The 16,343-nt window shown below is 44.6% G+C and overlaps 1 protein-coding gene across 1 annotated transcript in view; it reads left to right on the top strand.

Moving 5' to 3' along the window:
• The window catches only part of Galm (galactose mutarotase), a 54,807-nt gene extending 45,241 nt beyond the window's left edge, over nucleotides 1-9,566 (top strand). Inside the window, exons 5-7 of the mRNA XM_034514532.2 lie at nucleotides 5,926-6,067; nucleotides 7,496-7,670; nucleotides 8,387-9,566. Of these exons, the coding sequence (XP_034370423.1) occupies nucleotides 5,926-6,067; nucleotides 7,496-7,670; nucleotides 8,387-8,464 (395 nt within the window). The 3' untranslated portion in view covers nucleotides 8,465-9,566. The remainder of the gene's footprint in view (nucleotides 1-5,925; nucleotides 6,068-7,495; nucleotides 7,671-8,386) is intronic.
• The last annotated feature ends 6,777 nt before the right edge of the window (nucleotides 9,567-16,343 follow it).

Genomic DNA, 16,343 nt, shown 5'->3' on the forward strand with positions numbered 1-16,343 from the left:
AACCTTAACACACACGCAGCCATATCGGGAGGATGGGCTCCTCTTCAGAAAGCACACAAGCTAGATGGACAGACAGACAGACAAGGATCGATGGGTCTGGTGGCTTTCAGATTGGAACCATGACCTGGCATCCAGTCTGTGGACACACTTTCCATTTCATTTTCATTTTCTGTACATTCAGCTTTGTTCAAAGTGTGATTGACGTTTCCTTTCTATTCTTAGCACAAAGCAGAGACTCACATATGCAGATTAACCAAAGTTAAAAGAACTTGTTCATTTTCCAAAGTCTTAGAAAAACCAAGAGAAGGGGGGGGTGGCGGCTGAGGGTGGAAGGTGCTGTCACCATGGCAGACACATCATAGTGCATCAAAAAGGGCTGTCATTGACACTGGGGGGCTTTGAGGTCTACAGATGTATCACTATGGGTAAGTCCCTTTTGCACCTGGGTCAGTGTCTCTGCAAAGTGACAGGACAGCTTGAGGCGACTCACATAAGCCATCTGGACTTCGTGTTCTTTGTCACGGAATGCTGCCACCTTCACAGTGGCTCCTGGTTTCCAGCATCGGTTTCAAGCAGCCCGGCTTTTCCATCAAGCAAAGGGTCTAGCTCAGGCCAGCAGCTGTGGAGGACAGGAAACTGCTCCTGCCCTTTCAGAACTCACCTTCGGAAGAGGCGGAAAGCTTGCTGTAGTCCAGTAGTTAGACCGTAGTATAGTAAATGTTTGAGCAAGCCAGTTCCATGTCTGATGATATCAGAGAGGAAGAAAGGATTAGTCTGCCTGTAATTTTGCTATGTGATGAATCGTGATGTAAATATCGAATAGGCAACACCTGTGAAAGGCAGTGCTCCAGGAGAGATGCTATTAGGTGGTTTAGGTAGTGCTCTTGACTTCTGCTGTTGTTTTGGTGTTTGTAAATATAGATCCCTGAGACAGGTTCTCTCTAGTATGTAGCTGCTGTCATGCCTGCTTTACATATGGCATGGACATTTTTGACAAATGATATGCTTGGCTGTTTTTTTTTTTTTTTTTCTTTCTGGCTGTTCCGGGAACTCAGTATGTAGACCAGCAGAGCAGACTGGCCTCGAACTCACGGAGATCCACTATGCGAGACTTTGTGTTTTTAAACTACGTTACCCGAGCTGATCTCAAACTGGAGCTATTCCCGCCCAGTCCTCCCAGGCTGCTATTACAAGCATGCACCACCATATTATAGATGAAACTTTTTTCCCCCTGTTTTTGCCGTTGGTGTTTCCTTGTTGTTGCTCTGTACCCCAGGGTGACCTTAACCTCAAGGTGATGCCCCTGCCCCATCCTTGTAATGCTAAGATCACAAGTATGTATCACCATACGTGACTTAGAGAGAGTTCTTTTTAAATATATGTGTAAATATATGTGTATGTGCATTTATTCTTCCTGCATGTATGCTTGTGTATCATATGCATACCTGATACCTGCAGAGGCCCTGAGAGGACATCAGAGCCCCTGGAATTGACATTAACAGACATTTTGTAAGTACCATATGCATGCTGAGAATTGAACCTGGGTTCTCTAGAAGAGCAGCTGGTTTGCTCTTAACCTCTTAACTGCGGAGCCATCTCTAGCCCTTAAGGATATTCTTTTTTCTTTTCTTTCTTTTTTTTCTTTTTTCTTTCTTTCTTTTTTTTTTTTTTTTTTTTTTTTTTTTTTTTTTAGTTTTTTTCGAGACAGGGTTTCTCTGTGTAGCCCTGGCTGTCCTGGAACTCACCCTGTAGACCAGGCTGGCCTCGAACTCAGAAATCTGCCTGCCTCTGCCTCCCAAGTACTGGGATTAAAGGCGTGCGCCACCACTGCCCAACCCTTAGGGATATTCTTAAGTTATGAGTTGGACTTTACCAGAGTATGGTGGGAGTCACAGAAAAGGGCATTCCACTTATTTAAAAAAAAAATCCCAAGGACATGGTAAACCTAGGGGACAAATTTCATAATTTCTACACACCTTCCTATAATAATACACATGACAACATATTAATGAAAAGGAAAAAAAATGATTAGTCTGGGCTGTGGTGGTGCATGCCTTTAGTCCCAGCACTCGGGAGGCAGAGGTAGGTAGAGCTCTGAGTTTGAGGCAACCTGGGCTAAAGAGTGGGTTCCAGGAGTTCCAGAGAAACCCTGTCTTGAAAAACCAGAGAGAGAGAGAGAGAGAGAGAGAGAGAGAGAGAGAGAGAGAGAGAGAGATTTAAACCATATGGCTTCTTCTCATTTAGCAAAGAAAGGAAAGGAGGGAGGAAGGAAGGAAAAAAGAAGGAAGAAACAAAGAAGAAAGAAAGAAATGAAGGAAAGGAGAGAGAATCTCATCATTTTGGAATTATTCCAGATTTGTTTGTTTGAGATGAAGTCTCTTGTGTCAGTGGTTCTCAGCCTTCCTAGCGCTGCGACCCCTTAGTACAGCCCTCATGTTGTGCTGACCCTCAACCATAAAAATGTTTCTGTTGCTCCTTCATAGCTGTAATTTTGCTAGTTACGAATCATAATGGAAATATCTGATACGCAACACCTGTGAAAGGGGTCATGACTCACAGGTTGAGAACCACTGCTCTATGTAACCATGGTTATCCTGGAACATTGCTATGTTAACCAGGTTGGCCTCCACATCACAGAGATCCTACAGCCTCTGCCTCCCGAGGGCTGGAACTAAAGGTGTGTGCAACCACATTTACAGCTCTTCCGAACTTCTAATTTTGTGTCTAGGCATTATTTTTAAGAATTAACCCGATGGGCGGTGGTGGCAGCGCACGCCTTTAATCCCAGCACTTGGGAGGCAGAGGCAGGCAGATTTCTGAGTTCGAGGCCAGCCTGGTCTACAGAGTGAGATCCAGGACAGCCAGGGCTACACAAAGAAACCCTGTCTCGAAAAACCAAAAAAAAAAAAAAAAAAAAAAAAAAAAGAATTAACCCTCTCCAACCTCTGATTGATGCTGTACGTGTTACCCTCATATGTTGACTCATTCATGTGTGGGTAGGCTTCTGACAGCCAAGCATATCAACTATCAAAAATGTTCATGCCATATGTAAAGCAGACATGACAGCAGCTTCCTTACATGAAGTTCTGTAAGCAAGCACTGACTTGCAGTTTGTTCAGTATGAGCAAAGCAGGCCTGCAGTGTGCCCCGTGCCACTGTCATGAAATTCCGTGGCTTCTTTTGTTTCTTACAGTCTTCTGTGTATACCTTGTGGAGAGAAGTATTTATAGGCAGTTTTGACACACCTGGGGCAATTAGACCTGTCCCAAGGTAAGACTCAGTCAAGTATGGCTTTAAGAAAGGGTTAAATGCAAACAGGAAAAGGTGTAATATAAGATGTCACATAGGATATAGGTTGGTAGAACTGAAAACCATCCTGAGCTCATGAAAGTTTCATAAGAGTCACTGTTGCCTTTTAAAAGGCGCTGTGAAAACTAGGCCTGGTGAGGAGCAGAAGTTCAAAGTCAAGGCCATCACAGGGACTGTGAGGACTCACCCCAGAGTTTGAATCCCCCCCCCTCCCCCCGATTGGATGTGAAGGTTAGGGAGAATTGATCCCACAAGCTATTCTCTCCTCCCACCGTAGTATGAGTACCCATGCACGTGTAACACCAAACACACACAATATTCAAAATTTGTAGATCTTTGTGATCAATCTGGGAGGTGTTTGGCCACACAATTGGTGCGCCATAAAAGCAGGCAGACAGAAGCATCCTGACTCTGGGGTGATGATGGGCAGGAGGAAGGTGTTCCCACAACAGACATCTGGGTAGTGAAGCCACATGTTCATTCATAAGATTCCTTGACAAAGAGAGTCCTGAACTCCGTGACTTGGAAGTTGTGAGATCAGCGGGCTGCCCTCCCTCTCCTCTATAATTTCACAGCGTTCATTGTAAAGAAAGTCTGTCTTCAGGTTTGCCACCATATCAGAGGCCTGCCAGACACCACAGAAATAATAAAAACATTACCTCAGAAATCCAGAAAGTGAAAACTCTATCTCAAGGAGAAATGAAATGTATCCAGCATACATGGAGGTAAAGAATGATGATCATGTCTGCTGTCTGTCGTCAGACAGAAAAATTGTCTTTACAGTCAGGCATGGTGGTGAACACCTTTCGTCCCAGCACCGAAAAATAGAAGCCATAGGACCTCTGTGAGTTCAAGGCCAGCCTGTTCTTCATAGTGAATTACAGGAAAGTCAGAGCATAACTACATAATAGATAATATATAAAACTTAGATAATTACATAATAGACTGTCCATTATAATTATAGATAGGTAATCCAGATAGATATAGAGAAAGAGATAAATAGGTATAGATAGAGATAAATATAGATATATCTATAACTATAGATAGATAGATACTATAATTCCATAGTAGACTGTGTGCCAAAAACAAAAACATAAAACATGTACATATGTATATATTATATTATATTATATATGTGTGTATGTGTGTGTGTATTTACAATAAAGGACTTCCGAAACAAAAATGACAGTTGAACAATTGTATAGTAAACAACCTTGATAAATATTTTGCAAAAAGAATGAACTATAGAGACTTACGATGGCCACATATTTATCTTGGAAAGCTTCTCCACAAGCTGACTTGATTATACTTGTTAAAGTCTACATTTTTAAATGCTTAAAAAAATGTACCCAGTGGCTCCTCACGGGCTAGAATTTGGCCTTTGAGATCCAAATTAGCTGCTAACTTTTGCAGAACTAATCAGGATGCAGAAGACTGACTGGCACTTGCACAGATGTGCTTGCACGAGTGTTTCTAGCGCCACCTCCTGGGAAGCGGGTGCCTTTACCTTCTGTTCAAAGGGATAGAAACATAAGTCTAAGAATTTTGAAAAGGGGAGGCAGGGGCCACTCTCCCAAATAGGAAGAGCGAGTTTGGGAGGGGAAGGGCGGGTAGCTCAGTCTCTGTAAAGTGCTGCCTTGCAGGTATCAGGACCTGAGTTCAGTCCCCACAATATACAGAAAAAAAGCCAGTCAAGATGGCACAGGACTGGACAGGCAGAACTGGTAGAACCCTGGGACTCACTGGGCCAGCCAGCCTAGACTAGTCAAGTTCCAGGCTAGTAAGAGACACTGCCTTTGATCCCAGCATGAGAGAAAGAGGCTAGCCTGATATAGTGAGACCTGTCTCAAAAACAAAACGAGACAAACATTTTTACTATAACTGAGACCATAAAAAGCCCTCAGCAGTTCCCTAAGGTAGAAGAAACTTAGCCAACATGGAGTGCTGCTGAGTCCAGTTTTATACAGGTTCTGAAGACTTGAACTCAGGATCTCTCTGAACCATCTCCCCAACTCAGAATTTTTGTTTTGAGTACTTTTATGGGTCTTATTTGTTTCAGAGACAAGATCTCTATGTCTGTCTGTCTGTCTGCCTGCCTGCCTGTCTATCTTGTTTGTTTGTTTTGGTTGAAACAGGGGCTCTCTGCATAGCACTGGATCAGGCTAGCCTTGAACTCACAGAGATCTGCCCGTCTCTGTCTCCTGAGTGCTGGGATTAAAGGTGTACGTCACCACAATCGGCACACTTGAGCTTCTGGTCCTCCTGTCTTTACCTCCTGTGTGCTGGGATTACCATGTAGACTGCCCCATGTAGTTGTATGTTGTTCTTGTAGCTCAGCGTCTCTTGTGTGCTATGGAAGCTCTGCCATCACAGAGCTACACCCCACCCCTTCTGTCCATGTCATATTGTTTTAGATACTGCATTTAGCAATCAATTGCTTATTCTGATCCAGGGAGCCAGCCCTACAACTCTTCTCCACCTTAGGATCCAGGCTCCCATCTTTTCTACAAACTGAAAGGAAGGCTGAGAAACCAGAACCAGTGTGTCATTAGAGCAGCGTAGATAAAGCTTTGGTCTTGGTAGTAACCACCTTTGTCTTCTCCAATCTCTTCCCAGGAGTCATTGCTCTAGTGGAAGGAACTGCCTTCGACCTGAGAAAGCCAGTGGAGCTTGGGAAGCACCTGCAGGGGCACCACATCCATGGATTCGACCATAACTTCTGTCTGAAGGAGTCGAAAGAAAAGAAGTTTTGTGCGAGGTTGGGAGCTTTGTTCTTATGGCCTCTGCATGGGAGAGGAAACTGTAGTTCTTATTTGAGGAGCATTCCCTATGGTGGTTTCAGGAGCAGAGGTCAAATACCACACCCGTATCTTTGTAAAGTCCCCTGCCACAAGTGAATTCTGTAGAATCCTTAACCCCTAACCTCACATTATGTCACCTGACCCAGCATGCTTTCTGGCTTTCCGGCTCTGCCTACCCTATAAGGCCCTTTTCTCTAATTCTCTGAGGCTCAAATCCCCTGTTCTGGCCACCCTGCCTTCACTGAAGCCCAGAGCCCTTCGTAAATTCCTTGTATATACCTTTCCTCCTTAGAGCTCTAGGAACAGGGCCTCTTATGTTCCACCTGCTCGGGAAACCTTCCTCCTGGGTATCTTCCTCATGGTCCTGTCCTCACCACCCCTACCCAAGAACCTCTTCCCACCTCCTCCCCATGATTCAGATCTTGGGCCTCCTCCTCCTAAATATTTTTCTCCAGCCTCTTGGCTGACAATGTATTTTTTTTTTTTAATTTTTAAGTTATATTATTAGTGTGCATTAGGGAGAGGATGGGAGAAAGGAGGGGGAGGGATGGAGGGAGAGAGACAGACAGAGGGACAGACAGACAGACAGACGACAGACAAAATATCTCTCAGAAATTTATTCTCAGGCTTGTATTAACAGAGCCATCTCACCAGCCCAACAACATGCTTTGTGTGAGTGATCTCTTACGTGATTTGCCTACTGGCATAAGACTCTGCATAGGCCTCTATATCCCTTTGACAAGAAGTGCAGCCCCAGGCCAGGCAGTTAGTTACCACAGGCCTTTAATCCTAGCACTCAGGAGTCAGAGCCAGGTGTACATCTGAATTTGTGGCCAGCCTGGTCTACAGAGTGAATTTCAGGACAGCCAGGGCTACACAGAGAAACCCTGTCTTCAAAAACCAAAACAATTAATTACAATCTTTTCAGAACCCTGTGGCCAAATGTGAGGGCAGGACACAGGCCTTTAATCCCAGGACTCCAGAGGGACAGGCGCAGTAGAGGTCTAAATTCCAGTGCAGCCTGGGCCACACCCTTGGGAAATATGTCTCAATGGCAGTGGCAGACTGCTCACAAACAACTACAGGGCCCTGGGTTCCATCTCGAGCATCCCAAGGGAAGAGTCTGGGGACCCTTGAATTGCCTCTCTCAAGCCTGGCTGCTCCTCCCTGACTCCCATAACTGTTTGTGTTACTATTCCCCAGAGAGGCCAAGATCATGTGACAAGTTGTTTCTGAGGGTCCTCAAAGCCAACAGCTCATGCCTTCCCTGTGAAGCTTTCCAGAATTTTGTCCTGTTCTTATCTCCTGCATCCTTCTTGTCCCTGTTCCCAAAGCTGTTTCCTGGCCTCTTCCTGACTCAGACTGGCTTGTCTTTACCCCCCCAGGGTGCATCACGCTACAAGTGGTAGGATCCTGGAAGTATACACCACGCAACCTGGTGTCCAGTTTTACACAGGAAACTTCTTGGATGGTACTCTGAAGGGCAAGAGTGGAGCGGTCTATCCCAAGCACTCTGGCTTCTGCCTCGAGACCCAGAACTGGCCTGATGCAGTCAATCAGGTAAACCCACAAGCTCGCTTGTCAGAGTGGCATCAATCCACTGCATGGCAGGTCACAACACTCAAGTCAGGCTGCATGGTCAACGTCCATGTTTGTGCTTTTCAATGAATACAACCACAGAAAACCCCAGCTAAATAGCTGCGGTTAGAGACACACATTTTGTACCGTCATCTTCCTCCAGTGTTTTCCCTATCAATCCTCATTCATTTTCTTTGCACTTTCTTGCGGAGTGGGGGCTAGGCAGAGACAAGCCATGGAGATCAGAGGACAACTTGCAGGGGTTAGTTCTCTTCCTCCGTGTGGGTTCCAGTGATGAAACTCAGGTTGTCAGCCTTGGCCTCGGAACCATCTCACCAGCCCACAACCACTCTGCTGAGAGCCCCCTCCAAATCTTCCCATATGTTCTCTCATTTCCTGTCTAGTTATTACTTAGAGCATCCCTCCTCACGGTGTTGGTCGCAGGAAGAAGCTTGTGGCTTACTCCAGAGTGAAAGTCCAGGCATCGCTTCCCGTAGCAAGTCTCACTTTGATAAAGTAGACTTGGTGCTGTGGGAGATTTTCGTTCTCACACTGCAGATCTGTGACACACTGCCCTCACACAGGCACGGTCCACAGACCCTGTTCCAGACACTAGTACAGAGGCAGGGGCACACAGCAGATGGCTGTTTGTATGGCCGTGACGGCTGGTAAGGTCTAACTGCCGATCTCCTTCACAGCCCCAGTTCCCTCCGGTTCTGCTGAGGCCTGGAGAGGAGTACAACCACACCACCTGGTTCAAGTTCTCTGTTGCTTAAAGAAGATGGACGATGGGACCTAGTTCAGGGCCAGGCTGGTCCCTACTCACCTGCCTCCTCTTAAAAGTAATCCTGCATGTTAAGTCATATAGATGGCAGCTGGCATAGTTATCAGCTTGGATACTGACCCCCTTCCCCAACAGCTGGCTGCAGGCCATGTCTAATCACCAGCTCTGTCCTCTTCTGCCAGTGCCATCACCTAAAGTCTGACCCTGGTGGAGAAATGGTCCTCTGGACTCCCCTGAGTTCATAGGCTCCATCTCTCTATCCTGGCACTATCTGGATTTCCCCTGCTTTCATAGGCTCCATTTCTCCATCATGGCTCCATCTTGTCTATTTTCTTCAAGCCTTCTTTTCTTTGACAGAACTCTGTTTTCCCGCCTCCTCTTTTACCTCAGACTACCCTCCAGAAGTTTTAACCAGGACTTGAGTTCAAGCTGTGAGAATTCAAGTCCCCCTCTGTGCCCCTACCTCAGTCTGCGTAAACATTCCTAGGGTCACTGAAGGACAAGCAGGGTTTTGGACCCTGCTTGTCAAAGCCTTTCTTCTCAGACTTACCATAGGAGCTACTACAGAGATGGCTGAGCAGTGCAGAGCAGACACTTGCAGAGGACCTGAATCCACCCATCGGGCTCTGGGGAGCAAGCACTCTCTTCTAGCCTCCGAGAATACCCACACTCATGTACATCCACATCTACAATGGTTAGAAATAAATCTTGAAAAGTAAGAAAAACATCACTTTAGAAGCACTTGAGTGAGTTGAGCTATCTTTTTAGAGATGGTGTGATTTAAATCGTAAGATCCAAATAATTTCAGAATAATTTCAATTTTCCTGACTTTGAGGCTGACTAGGAGCTTGGCTAAGGTGTAGCAAGATGCACGGCGTAGAAGGCAGGAGCCTCACACCAACAGTGCCTAGAGCATTCAACTTTGCACTAGAAGTAGATGCTTCCTTGAGATGAAATGGGTGGAGGCTCCTCATTTCCTCAAAGATTACGTCATCGCTGATGCACCTAGGCTGCTGATTTTGAAAAAAATATATATATAGTTTCTGTTACTATCTGCTACAGTTCAAATAAAACCAAAATTTTCATCTTCAGAAGACTCTTGTTCACTCGTGTGTGTGTGTGTGTGTGTGTGTGTGTGTGCATGTGTGTATGTGTGTGTGGAGGTGAGAAGATGATTTTGGACTCTCCCACTCCACTTTCTTTCCCTTCAGTCAGTGCCTCTCCTAAGCCTAGGGCTTAGGTTTTTTGTTTTTTTTTTTTTTTTCTGGGATGGCTTCCAGGAAGCCTCCTCTGTCTCCGCCACTTCCCCTAAGCACCGGGTTACAGGTATGCATGACTATGCCCAGACTTTTTATGCGGGTGCCAGGGATCTGAACTCAGGTAGTCACGCGTGCAAAGCAAACACATTTACTCACTGAGTCATGTGGGGACTTTTGTCTTCTCACCTGTGAGACAAAGGGACAGGAAGGTGAATTCGTGTCTGCAGGGTAGGACCTAAAGCTGAGATATAAATCAAGTTCTTTTTCTTCTGGCCCAGGGCCCTCTCATGCTGAGCACAAGGCAAGGGTGAACAGCAAATGCTCAAGTGACCAAAACCCTAAGCAACAAAAGCAGGAGCCTGGAGCTTCGGCTTGTTCCGCTTCCTCTCTACATTTGAGCAGATGTGTAGACCTAGCACATCTGCCCAGAGCTCCTAATAATCTGTCCTTTGATCACACCCTTCTTGGACCCTCTGTATAAATAAATCCTTACTGCTCCCATTGTGAGGGAGCTGTGTCCTCCAGGAGGGAGGACAGAGACTCCTAAGAATCAGGAAGTTCCTCAAAGTTGTAAGATTTGCAAGGTTCCTCCTCCAGGTTAGAAAAGTCAGGGTTCTCTAGAGTAACACAACTTACAAAGTGTAGTTTTTAGATTGACATATAGGCAGTAGTCCTTACATCCCCTATATATTTGATAAGGATATAGCCTTTGATAAGAAGCCCAGTCCTATTGACACTATACTCAAGAAAAAAGAAACTGAAAAAGAAAAAGAAACCATGGCCAAGACAGACTTAGGTTTATTGAGGGTTTACAATTTCATGGAGAGTCCATGGCTGACAGATCATCCTGGAGGGCATGGGGCTGGAGCTGGAGCTGAGAGTTTATGTACTTATCCACAAGTAGGAGACGGATGGTGAGAGGCAGAGCTGAGAATGACATGGGCTTCTGAAACCTCAAAGCTCACCCCAGACTTCCAATCAGGTCATGAATCCTAATCCCTCCCAAACAGTTCCACCAACTGAGGACCAAGCGCTCAAATGCATGAACTTGTTGGCCATCCTGTTCAAGCCACCACAATTTGTAATATGTAGTACTGGTAAATAGGGTGTTTCTGCCCCATTACCACTGGTACAAACATATGTTACTACTACTTTATTGGAGGGAGATTTGATAGAATCCATCATTATTGCAAAACTCTAGAGCTAGGGCCGGATGTCTCACGCCTTTAATCTCAACACTCTGGAAGCAGAGGTGAGCAGATCTCTGAGTCTGAGGCCAGCCTGGTCTGTATAGTGAGTTCTAGGACAGTCAAGTTATATAGAGGGACCCTGTCTCAAAAATAAATAAATAATGATAAAATAATAAAATAATAATAATAATAAAGCCACCCAATTGTCAGAATATGGCCCGGGAATGGAGTCATGTGAGAAGAATTCTTGTTTGTTTTTGTTTTTTGGTTTTTGTTTTTTTGTTGTTTGTTTGTTTGTTTGTTTGTTTGTTTCAAGACAGGGTTTCTCTGTAGCCCTGGCTGTCCTGGAACTCACTCTGTAGACCAGGCTGGCCTCGAACTCAGAAATCCACCTGCCTCTGCCTCTGCCTCCCAAGTGCTGGGATTAAAGGAATGCGCCACCACTGCCCCGATTTTTTGGTTTTGGTTTTGGTTTTTTTGGTTGTTTTTGTTTTTTGTTTTGTGAGAAGAATTCTTAATGCTTGTGAGACCATCCAAGGAAACAAGAGTCTTGTGAGCTCAGTTCTTCAAAACACAAACGTGTTCTTAGAATGTGTTTTCTTGCTCCTGCCAGGAGTGGCAGATAGGCGTGAGTTTACTTCGGATTAATCATTATTGCTTGCAGGTGTTATTCAATTAAATGTTTATATTCTCCCATGGAAAAACATGTTCTTGCCATGTGTGACTTGTCCTTGTGATTACAGCTTGAACTCAAGACCTTTACCCATGTGACCTTCCTTAACCCTCAGAGTATAAATTGTCTGAGGCTTTGAGTAAAGTCGGCTATTGCGTGGGCCTTTAGTCTGCCTCGTTCATCAGCATGTGTGTCAGGATCATGTGTGTCCAGGGGAATCTCCCACCTTCTTCTGGCTTCTTTAGGCACCCAAATACATGTGACATACATTCACAGAGAGACACAGATACACATAAGTAAAAATAAACTGAAAAAAATTAAAAGAAATACTAGAACAAGCATGTAAAGGCAGATAACAATGTTTATCAAAATATAACTGGCAATAATGAAGAATTTAAGCTACCCAATAAATGCCATCAACAGGGGAGAATGTCAGCTGAGGTCCTCATGAATATCAGAGACTGAAGCATTGCCAAGACAACTAGGCATAAGAGAGGCAGTGTTTGACACAAGTTTACCAGGCCAGATAAAACTGTTCACAAGAGTTAAGAAAGAGATTAATTCAGCAGAGACCTTGGGACTGGAATAGGGCTGTAATAGCTTTGCTGAGCCCCTCAGTGGGACGTGATCTTTAAGAGACAGGAGGCTCTGGTGAATCTGAATGACTTGGAGTATCGTATAAATCAGACTCACCTTGCTAGAGCAATCACAAGGAAATGAAAAGAAAAAGGTAAATAAAAATAAAAGCAAGCAAACAATGGGACCTGTCTGGAACACCTGAAAGCAAAATGTGGCAAAATTTATGTTGAGCTAGTGGAAAAAACAAAAAAAAAACAAAAACAAACAAACAAACAAAAAATCTAAATTCAGTGAGAGCCTCTGAAGACGTTAAAGTCTGAAAACAGTTTGTGAAAGAAAGAGATAGTACAGATGAAAAAGGCAGTTTGTCCCAGGGATGGGCATTTATCCATCCAGAGTAACCTGTGTATGTTTTTCTCCCTCAAGAGAGTGTAGCAAAAATAGAAATTATTCACTAAGGCCATGGAAGGTATGTGTCAACAGGCAGGTATGTCTGACAGGGGCAGCACACCTAGCCACAACACTAGCTAAGAGCCTGTCAGTCCTGGGGAGCCACTTCAGGCAGCAAGCTGAGGTGGCAGCTGAAGCCAGCCTCCCCTTGAGCCTATTAGAGGTGCTAAGACAGCCCCATGAGAATTTCCAGGATCAGGTAGCTCAGCTCATGGAGAATAACTTGACAGTAGAGAGCAAAATAAAGTGGTGCCTCCTATCCACACACCTGTACCCCACATCCTAGCTACACACCTGTACCCCACATTCTATCCACACACCTGTACCCCACATTCTATCCACACACCTGTACCCCACATCCTATCTACACGCCTGTACCCCACATTCTATCCACATACCTGTACCCCACATCCTATCCACACACCTGTACCCCACATTCTATCTACATGCCTGTACCCCACATTCTATCTACATACCTGTACCCCACATTCTATCCACACACCTGTACCCCACATCCTAGCTACATACCTGTACCCCACATCCTATCCACACACCTGTACCCCACATTCTATCTACACGCCTGTGCCCCACATTCTATCTACATGCCTGTACCCCACATTCTATCTACATGCCTGTACCCACATCCTATCTACATGCCTGTACCCCACATTCTATCTACACGCCTGTACCCCACATCCTATCCACACACCTGTACCCCACATTCTATCTACACACCTGTGCCCCACATTCTATCTACATGCCTGTACCCCACATTCTATCTACATGCCTGTACCCCACATCCTATCCACACGCCTGTACCCCACATTCACCTTTGGGGGAAAAATGGTGCATGTGGGAATTCTTTTCATGAAGTATTGGGCCTTACTAACACTTTTGTTTTGTTTTCTAAGACAGAGTTCTTTCATGTAGCCCTGGCTGTCCTGGAGTTCAACTCTATAGACCAGGCTGGCCTTGAATGCTCTGCTTCCCAGTGCTGGGATGAAAGGCGTGCACCGCAGTCCAACACTAACACTGTTTAAAGTGTTGTCTTAGCTGCTTACCTCTGAGACCAGTCAGACCTTGTTTGGATTAACCAACAGTAGGCTTGTAGAACTCTAGCAGACCCTTTGTAAGATCTCATCTGTTAACCTTCAAGAATTCTCCAGATTTAGGAAAGCACCTGAAGGGCATGTAAGTAAGCATGTCTCAAGACATGAGGATGAGAGATCAGATCACACTGGATGCAAAGACCAGGCAAAACTGTGTAACCCTTAGCAATCCTATTGGTGATACCCAACAAGGTGGACAAGAAAAGTCTTACAACAGCCTGTGCTTGAGAATGGTAACCAGAGTTAAAGAATCTGTACACGGCTAAAGATGTTCCCAGCAGCCCAAAATGAAATAAAAATCCAGTGCTAAGGATGCCTTACCTTCCTACCAGCTGTTGGCCAGAACTCACAAAGTCATACAGACAATTGCCTCTGCTGCTGGCTGTCTAACTGCAAGAAATGAGATGACCGACCTTGCAGTACTCCACCACACATGGAAGACAAGCCTAGCTCAGACTGAGTAGGAAGCCTCCCTTTCCTCACAGTTGGCCAGGTTTTAAGAGTGCCAGAATGCAGTAGGTAGGCTTTTGAGGAAAAACTGTCCCCAGGGGTCCTACTGTAGCCCCTCATGTTATAGTGTCAACATACCAGACAAAGGTGTGCCCACCAATACGGCATGATTGTTAGGGGACAATTACTTATGATTGGATCTGAGGCCCGCCCCGGCGGTGGGAGCTCAAGTCTGGTGATGTAAGTCCAAAGCCTATAGCTATGAAGGTCATAGGCCCTTTTGGGGAAGCTACCGATATTGTTTTTGCTAAACAGATATGATGGACTTGTGAAGTTGCCTCTACATACGCATAGTTACGCCCATAGTTTATTGCTGCTGCTGGCCTTGGCCAGGTGAGGTTCTTTGGTTGGGGTAAGGATGATGGTGGCAGTTACTACAACCACCTGTCTGTTAAAAGTTCTAAGGAAGGATTGTGGAATGTTTTATACATCAGTCATTTCTTTTTTTCTTTTCTTTCTTTTTTTTTTTTTTTTTTTTTTTTTTTTTTTTTTTTTCTTTTCTGTTTTTCGAGACAGGGTTTCTCTGTGTAGCCCTGGCTGTCCTGAAACTCACTCTGTAGACCAGGCTGGCCTCGAACTCAGAAATCCACCTGCCTCTGCCTCCGAAGTGCTGGGATTAAAGGCATGAGCCACCACTGCCCGGCCTGATTTTTTTTTTTTTTTTTTTAAGACAGGGTGTTTTTCTGTAGCTTTGGCTGTCTGGAACTCACTCTGTAGATCACACTGCCTTTGAACTCAGAGATCCGCCTGCCTCTGCCTCCTGAGTGCTGGGATAAAAGGCATACACCATCACCTGGCTTTTACTTTTTACTTCATAATTTGATGAGTTTTAAAGAGCTAGCTCTATAGGTAGTTTCTGAAATTTTTATTTACTTATGTGTATGTGCACATGTGCATCAGTCATTTCTTATCAATTCCTTCACATCTCAGAAAGAGAGGCAGAAAGAATGTAAGGAAGGGACATTGAGGCACAAGACTGAGCTCATTAACATGCCCTTGTAAATGGGAGGGAAAGTGGATGAGATCCCACTCCTCTTAACAATACAAAGAAAAAAGTAGTGCTGGGCTTGGTGCAGCACACCCTTAATCCCAGCATTCTGGAGGCAGAAGCTGGTGGACCTCTGAGTTCATGGCCAGCCTGGTCTACAGAGCAAGTTTCCAGACAGCCAAGACTATGCAGAGAAACCCTGTCTTGAAAAACAAAATAAAACAAAGAGAGAGAGAGAGAGAGAGAGAGAGAGAGAGAGAGAGAGAGAGAGAGAGAGAGAGAGAGAGAGAGAGAGAGAGAGACTAGTACAGTTGCTGGGGAAAGGGGGGTGATACAACCCATTTTTTTTGTAATATATTTGCCCATAAATGCACATGATCTTAAAGGTCTTCACCCATCCTCCTCTTAGTAACAGATTAAATTACCTGGTTCGCCAAGTTACTTAAATGTAAATGTAATAATTCCTTTGGTCTGGCACTGTTCCCAAATCTGGGGTCAACAGAAGTTTGTTCACAGCTTCCCAGGAAAAGTTAATATGATACACGTTATTTTCCAGAGCCTGTTTTGCTTCATGCTATAAAACAGCAGGTGACATAGTGCTTATGTGAGTGTGTGATGTCAGCAACATGAGAGGATTGTGAATTGGAGGCTAGCCTGGTCTACATTAGTACACCCTTGTCTATAAGATAGATAGATAGATAGATAGATAGATAGATAGATAGATAGATAGATGAATAGATAAATGAATAGATAGATGGATAAATAAATATGACAAGATCCAACAGATGTTGTTTATGGAGTTTATCTTTTGATCCTCAAACAAAAATAAGTTGAAAGTAAATAGATGGAAAAAGATATACTATACAAACAATACTCCTAAGAGAGTTGAAGGAGCTGTCAGTTGGGACCTAGGTAAAATGTTAAGGCCTAGGAAACAGTTACCTGGCTAGCCTGCCAAGAAAGGAAACTTTCTCATATGTTTCTGCTGTTACGAGGAAACTTTCTAATGCCAAGATTGATTACATATTTTGTTATGTTCTGTGGACTTGGAAACCAATTATGATAGACGTTAATTGAACTACTTTGTATAGTTACCCACAATAAGCTTGGACC

This window comes from Arvicanthis niloticus, chromosome 11 (genome assembly GCF_011762505.2).
Source record: "Arvicanthis niloticus isolate mArvNil1 chromosome 11, mArvNil1.pat.X, whole genome shotgun sequence".
NCBI lineage: Eukaryota > Metazoa > Chordata > Mammalia > Rodentia > Muridae > Arvicanthis > Arvicanthis niloticus.